This window comes from Monodelphis domestica, chromosome 5 (genome assembly GCF_027887165.1).
Source record: "Monodelphis domestica isolate mMonDom1 chromosome 5, mMonDom1.pri, whole genome shotgun sequence".
NCBI lineage: Eukaryota > Metazoa > Chordata > Mammalia > Didelphimorphia > Didelphidae > Monodelphis > Monodelphis domestica.
The window spans coordinates 27669688-27680984 of record NC_077231.1 but is presented as its reverse complement, the minus strand read 5'-3'; the positions used below and the strand labels follow the sequence as shown (position 1 = coordinate 27680984).

Below are 11297 nucleotides of genomic sequence, written 5' to 3'. Positions count from 1 at the left end.
TTGTATATCGCTTGTACTACAATTTCGTTTTTTAATCTGTTAGAACTCCAAATGGATTGATGGCTTTGACTAATAGGGTATAAACATTTTGCCTATTTGAAACAAAACTTAGCTTTTGCTTTTTTGCTACCAATTTTCCTTCTTTAAGTGAATCTTCGGGAGGAAATAGAAAACTTCATCTTTGGCTGCCTTGGTGACAGAGATGCATAGGAAGAACTTCTTGCTCTCTTGAACTACAAACAAAAATAGACTAGCTCTCCAGCACTAGAGAGCAAGCTTCCTGTTTTGATTTAGAAGAACAGCTAACTACCTACAATAAATCATGATTCAAGCTTCCCAGAATTCAGGAAAACTTTTAAGGAATTATTTAATGGGAATAAAGAAAAGACTACAGAATTTTTTAACTGAACTAAATTGATATTTTGTTTTAGGTTGTCACATCCTACAGGTGTGACAGATTCTATTTGTGATATAATCATTCTCAGAATAATAAATTAAAGCAAGATTATAACTTGCCCTTAAAAGAAGTTGTTCATCATATCCAATGTAGCTCTAAAAATTTTAATCAAGCACACTACAAACTTGCTAAAGAAAAATGTGTATCTTTTCCCCTTTAAGCTCTTTGAACTTTTAATCTAATTTAATTAAGCTCTTTGAACTTTTAACCTAATTTAATTTTATTTATTTATTTATTTAATTAATTAATTAATTTAATGTCTGACTTTCCAACCTGAGTACTCATAATTATGTTTCTATTTTCTATATTGTTTTACCTGGCAATATTTATTTTGTATTTTGTCTCTAAAAAGCTTAGTGCTATTTCTAGGTTTGAATGGGGTGCCATCAAAATAGTCATCTATGACAAAGTCAAGTTCCTAAATGATATTGCCATTCTACCAAGCAACAACCAGTTGATTATTATAGCATGCTCCAAGTGTCATCTTTTTACGTAGTATTTTGGAAAAGAGCAAGTTACAAACTCTAAAAAGAATGAAAGCATAATGCAATTGCAAGCTGGTTTTTAAGCTCTAGTTTATTTTATCTTCTGAGCAACAGTGCCTTATCTCACAAAATTCATTTCAGATATATAATTTGATTTGTATATGCCTTTACAAAAACAAATAACATGCTTCATTTCAGCAAGATGTAATGTTTTTATTAAGAAATCCTACCTTGACTGGCATTTTATCAGAAGGAAATCAAAGCAAAATTAAGGCAGCTGTAAGGATAATTTAGCTTTGTGACTTGAAACCTAAATAATTGGCTGCCAGGGAAAATTCCCAAATAATAAAGTACCCAAGTCAGCTGGGAACGATGGTTATTTTAATTAATATAGAGAAAAGGAATTATGGAAAGGGAGAGAGAGAGAGAGAGAGAGAGAGAGAGAGAGAGAGAGAGAGAGAGAGAGAGAGAGAGAGAGAGAGAGAGAGAGAGAGAGAGAGAGAGAATTAATTTAAACTGCTCTGGCTCAGGCTGAGCCAGGCAGTAGTTAAAGGCCTTGGCCAACGTGGCCTCCCAGAGCCTAAGGGAAAGGGAGTCAGTCTTATCACTTACCACTAGACCATCTCCAGGAAGCTGTCTGAGGGAAATCCTCCAGGCTGAGTTCCAGTTCTCCACTGAACTCAATCTCCTGAACTGAGTTGCAATCTGAACTTTTCATCTTCTTTTATAAACCTTTCACTCTTATGTCTCCTCCTCTAAATTTTCACATCTACCAATCACAGTAGACATTTTCTCCAGGACTGCCAATTCTTTAGTTCTCACCACTCTTTAGTTCTCACCTTCTCTGGTTAGATTATATCTTTTGAGTACTTCACATTCTTTGTTAAGCTTGCCTTTTGTGAATTACTTGACCTTTTTATGATTAATTTAACCTTTATAGGTACTTAACACCTTTTTGTATTAGATCTAAAAATAGACTTAGCTTAAGTTTTAGCTTCACTATATGAGTTAAGTTAAGTATGAGTTAAGTACCTTCATTGTTCAATCAGGAGTTTACAACTTTATCTTCCCTAAAGTATGTCTAATTAGGGTGGAGTAGTTTTCCAAGTTCACACAGCTATGTCATTTTACAGTTATCCTAGATATAAGTTTCATTCCTGTAAATTAATGGGTGGGGAGGGGGGATAATTTTATATAGATTTATTGAATAAATAGTGTATTCTTATAGGATGGGTGATATATGAGTTCCTACAATGGTTTTGCTTGGAGGACAAAATAAAAGGTTTTAAATACCCTTTTTTAAAAAGTGGTTTAACCTGAAGACTAAAAACTTCTAAGTGTCAATAATTGTAATACAATGGCTTTGTGTTTCAGCTTCTGACAATTCCTTCTGTATCATTGTTTTAAGGGTGGGGTTATTTGGTTTTTTGTTTCTGCTTTCTTTTTTTAGAACATTTTGAGAAATTGGGGAAATTAGCATTTGGTGTGGAAGAATAATTGCTACTAGATTCCTTAATATTTTCAAATAAAGTTCTTATCCTTTTAACTCAGCAGCCTCCTAGACATTTCCAGTCCTCTTCCCAACTGTATATAGAAGAACTCAAATTATATCAACAAAATTATCACTCACTAATTTTTTAAAAATCAACAAGGATTACTGCAAAAGAGACTAACTGAAACCCTTCCCAACAATATCAGAGATGAAGCAAGAATGTGCATTTTCACCACTACTATTTAAAATTGTACTAGAAATATAATGTATAGCAATAAGAGAAGAAAAAGAAATCAAAGGAATTAGGCAAATCAAAGGCAATGAGGAAACAAAATTATCACTCTTTGCAGATGATATAATGGTATACATATAGGATACCAGAAAATCAACCAAAAAAACTGAAAGAAATAATTAATAACTTTAACAAAGTTGCAGGGTACAAAATAAAGCCACATAAATCATCAGCATTTCTATTTACCACAATAAAGTTTAATAACAAGAGAGCAAAAAGGAAATTCCATTCAAAATAACTGTAGACAATATAACATACCTCAGAGTGTGTCTACCAAAACAAACCCAGCAACTATATGAACACAGTTAGAAAACATTTTTCACACAAATATAGTCATACCTGAAATACTAAGGGTACACTGAGGCGAATGGGACACCTAATGATTCTTCCATAATGTAGGACTGAGTAAAATGTGGAAGACTAACTAGAAATAACTTTCACATTCAAGCCCAAGATCCCTTTGTCCCAACATAGCCTCATGAATTCAGACTTTCTCCTATATTGGGTATAATGGAGATGCATGGACATGAGAGCTCATATCAAGCACGCCAACCATTATAGTAAAGGAATAAAAGTACTACATTCGGAATCAGAGGACCAGAGTCCAAATCCTGACTTATTAAGATATTTTCTACTCCTATATGGGTACTCCACAAACAGCTAAGCTTTAATTTCCTTGTCTATAAAAATGAGGTGTTTACCCTGGAGAAACTTGAATATCCCTTTCTAGCTCCAGATCTTACCATGTTAAATTAATAAATTCCAGAGTTCCCTAGGACAGAGCATCTAAAGATTGCTTCATTTGGGGCAGCTAGATATCCAGGCTTGAAGATGGGAAGCCTAGGTTCAAATCTTACCTTAGACACTTCCTAGTTGTGTGACCCTGGGCAAGTCACTCAACCCCAGTTGCTTAGCCCTTTCTGCTCTTCTACCTTGGAACCAATACTTAGTATCAATTCTAAGATAAAAGGTAAGAGTATTTTTTAAAAGATTACTTCAATAATTTCAAGGGCAACTGGGTGGCTCAGTAGATTGAGAGTCAGGCCTAGAGACAAGGGATCCTATGTTCAAATCTGGCCTCAAGCACTTCTTAGCTATGGAGTATAGTAGTCTCTCCGAAGCCAAGAGTGAATATTGTCTTTGTGCATTATCATCTATTGATGTAGCCTCATGTGGCTTTGAAGTCCAAAGACTGAGGTGCAAAGTTTGTGGCACATGGGGCATGGAATGCCAGTATGTGACCCTGGGCAAACCACTTAATCCTCATTGCCTAGCCCTTAAAGCTCTTCTGCCTTGGAACCAAAAAACAATATTGATTCTAAGATAGAAGGTAAGGGATTATTTTAAAAAGAAAGAAAGAAAAAAGAAAAAAGAGGAAGAAGAAGAATTTCACTCCCAAATGAGATGACTGAAATTGGAACAAGTCTGGAATTCTGTCCATGATGCTTTCAGTGTGCCTTAATCCCTTTATCTCCTAATCCACTTGCCTTACCCTGGATATGGTGTGTTTCCAAAATTATCAAGAAAGGAAGTTCATTAAGCTCTCCAGGGTACCTTTGTTTGTTCATTCAGCTGATTCCCCAGGGACTGTAGTGAAGAGAGCAGATAAAACTCAGTCTTTCTGGTTACTGTGGATCCCACACAAGAGCCCATCTGTCGCCTTGAGAGGTCACCAGCATCTTTCTTCTGGAATACAAAGTACAGGCATAGTCTAACCTTCCCAGTCTCCTCTCTTTCCTTCTTACTTTCCCCTTTTCTTTATTTCAGTAGGACCTGCTCTTCAGGGTCTTATGTTGTATTAATATGAAGAACAGAAAACGTATAAATATTCACAAGGTTAGCAGGAGACTAGGCAAGGTTGTGCTTGTTGCTAATCTTCTTTTAATTTTTTTTTTAGCCATAACAGTATACTTTTCTGAGATTGTGAGGAGGCAGGATTTGGTGAGGAATTCACCTAAAATATGTTGCATTGGGCTCCTACTTTGTCTCTAAGTCAAGAACTGAGCTTGGATTTACCTCACCAGATATCTGAGATGAACAACTTGAATGGATATAATTAGGCTTTTAGGAGTTTATGTCCTTAGCTTGTCAGGTTGACTCTCAACCAACCCATAGTACCCACATTTTCTTTTTCTTTCTGTGACTGTAATTCAAGAAAATAATCTGCATGTAAGGTCGTAAAAGGAAAGATTCTGTTGGCAGCTTGAAGGTCCAGAGCTAATGGCCAGAGTGGACAGAGATCTTAGGATATCCAACTAAATAGAAAGTAAAATTTCCTGAGAGCCCAAGTTTATCTGATCAATGGCTGTAATAATCATGGAGAAAGAATCAGCAATGACATTTCAGTTTGAGCAGTTGAGGAAGGATGGAGGGGAGGCAGAAGGAGTGGAAAAGGAGAAAAGAAATGATAGTGTTGTGCTCTTTGTTTTGGAGATGCTACAAAGCCAGGAGAAGATGAAGGTGACAAAAGATTGCTGGCTTCTGGGAAACATTTCCTGAAGCTCCATCACTCTGCTAAAACGTGTTTTACCCCAATGACATGTGTACCTCCTTCCCTGCTCTGAGGTGGTACTCTATTAGAGAGAGAGAGACTTGATACAGGTATCAGGCAGAAGAGAGAGAAGGCAAAAAGAAAGAGGATACCAGGAAATGGAGAAGATTAAACTGCCAATGACACTCTTCCTGGCAAGATTACATTGGGGAGACTTCAAAACAGATAACAAGAAACACTCCTTAGAAATACTCCTCTGGGTCCCCTTACAAGGGCCCCCTGCCAATAGCACAGTTGCATTAAAGGGCTAAATCAGGAGCAAAGTAAAGGGGGCACATTTCAGTTTAATCAAAGGAAAGATAATAATTATTTGGGCAGTCAAAAGTGGTCAGGGAAGCCCAAAGGCCCCCACTGCAGGAGATAAGAGAAAACAAGGGGCAAAGAAGCAAAATACTTTGCTCCTGCTCAAGTAGACACTAAGGATTATATGTTCCTTCCACCGTCAGATGGAGGAAAGGGAAGCTGGCCCAGAGCAGAGTGAGTAAGAGGTTTAGAAGTGAGAAGGTGTGAAAAAAAATTTTTTTTTAATCCTCATCTTCAGTCTTGGAATCAATACTGTGTATTGGTTCCAAGGCAGAAGAGTGGTAAGGGCTAGGCAATGGGGGTCAAGTGACTTGCCCTGAGTCACACATCTGGGAAGTGTCTGAGGCCAGATGTGAACATAGCACATCCCATCTCTCACCTTGCTCTCAATCCACTGAGCCACACAGCTGCCCTGAGATGGAATTCTTGATCAAAAATGAATTGGACTTTTTGTAGGATCCAACTCTTCATGACCCCAATTGAGGTTTTCCTGGCAAAGTTACGGAGGTGGTTTATTAATTTCTTCTCCAGCTCATTTTACAGATGAGAAAATGGAGGCAAACAGGGTTAAGTAGCTTGTCCAGGGTCATGCAGTTAGAATCTGAAGTGAGATTTGAATTCTGGTCCTTCTGATGCCAAGGACAGTGCTCTGTCTACTGCACTACATCACTGATTTATGAGATGAACTAGAGAAATACAGAAATCTCTTCCAACTGTGATAATCTATGATGCCCTCCATTTTTAAAAAATCTCCTGCTGGTCAACTAAAGTATATTTAGAGACAATTGTTAATTGGAGGTGATTTATCTATGCATAAAGTGTTGATTCATATGATCTGAAATCCCTGCAGAAATGCAGCAATGTTCAGATCTCACTAAAAATTCTTACTGGAAGAGTGAGGGGAGATTGCAAGTATCACTGTGTGCCCTTCACTGTCTTCTTCAATAGCTATAGCCGAGGAATTCCCATTGGTTCTAAGAGGGGGGAAAGGAGAAAATGACAGGTCCCTATGAATATAATGTGGGAAAACACCAGAGAACACACAAGAGAAAGGAAGAAAAAGAGACAAATAAATGCCTGCAGGAATGGAGGGATTAAGAAAGATAAGTGGAGCTGAGTCATGAATCAGAATTTGAGAGTTGGAAGATATCTAGGTGATCATCTCTAGACCAACTCATACCCAAAAAGAATCCCTTTTATCCCTGACAATTAGCCATCTGGCTTCTGCTTAAAGATATCCAAGGAAGGAGCTTCCATCAGTTCTTAAGGGAGCCCATTCCACTTTTGGAGAGGTCTGTTTGGTAAGAAGCTTATTCTAGTATTAAATCCAAATTTGTCTTTTTTTTTTTAATTGCCCTCTGGTGCCAAGCAGATATCCTGAAACCCTCCATTATACGACAGCCCTTCATATACTTGAAGAGAGATATCATGGTCCCCTATGTCTTCTCCTGCAAAGTATACATACCCTCTTCCTTCAACCAGTAAGGTCTTTCACCATCCTGGTTTCCTCCTTCTGAACACTTTCCATCTTTCCAATGTCCTTCTTAAATTATAAATCCCAGAATGTGACAAATAAATCATAATATGAAATGGGTAATAATGTTTAAAAAGATGTGAAGTAGATCAAGAGAAGTACCAAATCCCTGATTTGGAAGGGAATTCAAATGTGGACCACCCTTTCTACAGAGGAATTCCCTTCACATCATTCCCACCTAATGGTTATTCAACCTTTAGGTAAAGAGTTTTAGAGAGAAGAAACTATCTCCTGAGGCAGCCTTTCAACTCTGGGTGGACTAGTATTGTTAGACACTATCTTGGCATTGAACTGAAATCCACCTCTTGAAAACACATACCCAGTTGTTAGTTCTTCTCTCTATTCTCAAACAAGTTTAGTCCTGTTCCACGTGACATGACTTCAAATATTTGGAGACAGTTCCTGAATTATGTCACGCAAACTGTTCTCTTACTAAGCATCCCCACATAATCCAAAGTATCCTGTTAATGTGGACTCTTGTTATTCCTACCATTGAGATCATTCTTCTCTGGTTGCTCTCTGGCACATCATGATTTATTTAAAATTAAGCATAGGGAAATGTTGGCATAGGGAGGTCCTGAAAAGGACTTTCAAGGTAAGCTATTTTGCACTTAAAAAAAAAAAAAAGAGTTTATGGGAAGCATGATCAAAAGTATGCATGTCCATGTGCTTATTCCACTGACTCTCTTAACCTGAACCTCTCCTCTTCTGTCATTGATTTCTCTTTTATGCAACTTCAGCTCCAGCCAAGGTTAAAATGAAAAACCTTACTACATTGACTGAGTTCATCCTACTGGGCCTGACAGATGCCTCTGAGTTTCAGATTGTGATTTTCCTCTTTCTCTTTCTCACCTACATGTTTAGCATCATGGGCAATCTGATCATCATCATCCTCACATTGGTAGACTCTCATCTGCAAACTCCCATGTATTTCTTCCTTCGAAATTTTTCCATTTTAGAAATTCTCTTCACATCTGTTTTTACTCCCAGACTGTTGTTCAGTATCACCACAGGAAGCAAAACCATAAGCTTCGTTGCCTGCTTCATTCAATATTTTTTTGCCATATTCCTAGGGGCCACTGAGTTTTATCTCCTTACTGCCATGTCCTATGATCGCTATGTTGCCATCTGCAAGCCCCTACATTACACAACCATCATGAGCAGCAAAGTCTGTATCCTGCTCATCTTCTTTTCTTGGTTGGTTGGGTTCCTGATTGCTGCCCCAGCAATTATAATGGCAAGTCATCTGAATTTCTGCTCATCCAATACCATGAATCATTATTACTGTGACACTGCTCCACTTTTGAAGCTCTCCTGTTCAGACACGGGTCTGGTAGAGCTAGTCGATTCTCTCTTAGCCATTGTGACACTTCTGGTCACTCTAACTTTGGTGATTCTCTCCTATGCAAACATCATGCAGACCATTCTTAGATTTCCTTCTGCTCAACAAAGGAAAAAGGCCTTTTCTACTTGTTCCTCCCACATGATAGTCATCTCCCTCTCTTATGGCAGCTGCATGTTTATGTACATTAAACCTTCAGCAAAAGAAGATGTCACTTTCCATAAGGGCGTAGGTATCCTCCAAACCTCAATTGCTCCCCTCCTAAATCCATTCATTTATACCCTAAGGAACAAACAAGTGATTCAAGCTTTCAAGGACTTAGTCCAAAAGATCACAAGTCACTAATGAATTAATAGAATTTGAGCTTACATGGAAAATAATTATAACAAGTGGATCAATTAAATTTAAATAATTCAATAAACATTTATTCTTTTCTAACTTGTACAAGATGCTATATCAGACACTGAGTACACTAAGACAAGAAGGAAACATGTCCTTGTCCCCAGAGTTTATGTCTATATTCTATTACAGAAATAAAATATTATACAGATAAGTAAATACAATAATTTCAAAAGAGAGAGAGAATTAACATAGGAAAAGGGAAGAATGAGTAAAGCATTATTTAGGAAGTGGCAATTGAGTTGAACTTGAATGGATGCTAGAGATATTAAAAGGAAGTACAGATAGAGGTGACTATCAACACTCATACACAAAATGGAGACAGGATGTCTTGTATAGGAAACTGCTAGAAGGACAATGTGATGGAAATGGATAATGTATGAGTGAAATAAGGAGAACCAGAGAACATTGAGCAAAATAACATCAATATTGTATGATGATCTACTGTGAAAACTTGGACAATTCTGAAAGACTTTTGATGGGAAATGCCACCTACCTCCAAAGAAAGAGAATTGTTGGATCAGATGGACACAGATAAAGGCATACAATCTTTTGCATCGGTGTATTTACTGTTTTATTTGTAACGCAGTGGTCCTCAGCTCGTTCCTGTACGGTTGCGAGACATGGACACTGTTCTGGAAGCACATGAAGCAGTTGAAGCAATTCCACCAACGCTCCCTCCAGTCAATCATGAGGATCTGATGGCAGGACCGAATCACCAACCAGGAAATCCTCCACAGAGCCAACTCCACCAGCATCAAAGTCCTGGTCCTCAAAACCCAGCTACGATGGTCTGGACACATCATCCGCATGGACCCACAGCAAATACCAAGACAAGTGTTCTATGGTGAACTGTCAGCTGGACTCAGGAAACAAGACCGACCAAAGAAAAGATTCAAGCATCAGCTAAAGTCCAACTTGAAGTGGGCTGCCATGACACCAAAGCAACTAGAACTCGCTGCCTCTGACAGAAGCAGCCGGCGAACCCACATTAACCATGCCGCCACCACCTTTGAAGGTGAACGAACGCCGACACCAGGCCACAACCGCACCTCCTGTAACAACTGGCATCCCAGGCCCCATGAGCCACAAACTCTGCTCCTCAGCCTTTGGACTCCAAAGCCACATGAGGGTACATCAATAGATGATAATGCACAAAGACAATAGTCATTCTCGGTCACTGAGAGACTATCACTACTACTATTTGTATGAATGTGCTCTTAAAACATTGACTCATAATGGAAGTGTGTTTTGCATGATTATACATTTATGGCCAAGATCAAATTGCTTACCATCTGTGATGGGAGGAAGGTGAGAGTAAGGAGGGTGATGGTTTGGATCTTATAATTTTGGAAAATGTAGGTTTAAAATTATTATTCAATGTAATTGGGAAAATAAAATATATTTGAATTAAAAAGAAAAAAGAAAGAAATTGATAATGCACGAAAAAGAAAAATCAAAATAATAACAAATGTAAATGAATATGGAGGATTTTAAAGACTAGATTAAGAATGTTTCCCCTTTATATTCTAGAAGCAATAGGGAACTGTTGAACTCTAAGTAAAGGAGTGACATGATCAGACTTGTATTTTAGGAATGTCATATTAACAGCTTCTGGAGAATAGATTTAAAGGAAAGAATTTTTGAATATAGAGAATTAAATAGTTGGCATTCAACAAGGTTTTTTCTGCCTCAAACACCGTGGAGGAATATAGATTGAAAAGCTAAAGTTTGATAAGAGGAGGGTGACCAATTTAGCTGTCAAGTGGTTGAGATGACTTAAAATCTGGTCACATAAAGAACAGCTGAAATGAATATTTTGCTTGGCTTAAGAGTAAGACAACTCAGAAAGAGAAATGAATATTGTCTTCCAAAGTTTTAAGGATTAGCAAAGGTAAAATATTATATATCTTTTGCACCACTTCTCTTGAACAATTCTTTCTTGATTATATGCTGTCATCTATTTATGCCCACAGTGTGTCACTCCACTGCTCTTTGGGTGACTTAGAACTTATCCTTTGGAGACCATAATAACTTTTTCCACAGTACATCCATATATAGTACATCCATATATCCTTATATATATATATCCACAGAAAAATATTGGTCTTAAAATATGAGCCTGTATTCCAGTGAAATATTTGAAATAATTAAAAATACCACATAATTTGCAACCCATTTCTAATTCCTTTTATTCAATTATTGTTCCAGTTCACTGACCCGAATGAAAGTGGAGAAAATCATGAAACCATGCTGAATCCACTACAAGTTTATGCTACATAACTTCAACTAGGTCCTCAGTGCTGCAAAGTAAACCCTTTATACCTCTAAAATTAACTCACTATCTCATTCACCAGTGGCTTTTCCAAACTGTTTTATCCCTTTTCAAACTTCCCATGAATTCCTCCTACCCTTGCCCTCTCAGCGAGGAATCTTGACTCA

General features: G+C 37.6%; 1 protein-coding gene across 1 annotated transcript; it reads left to right on the top strand.

Annotated features, from left to right (window-relative positions):
- Nucleotides 1-7871: 7871 nt before the first annotated feature.
- LOC100015840 (olfactory receptor 2AP1-like) lies at nt 7872-8801 on the top strand. The gene has a single exon (XM_001364031.3). It carries the CDS (start codon nt 7872-7874, stop codon nt 8799-8801), a length of 930 nt encoding a protein of 309 aa, XP_001364068.3.
- Nucleotides 8802-11297: the final 2496 nt, after the last annotated feature.

What these genes read in the sequence shown, in the direction of transcription:
- LOC100015840 (XM_001364031.3), top strand. Translation starts at nt 7,872, where the DNA reads ATGAAAAACCTTACTACATTGACTGAGTTCATCCTACTGGGCCTGACA.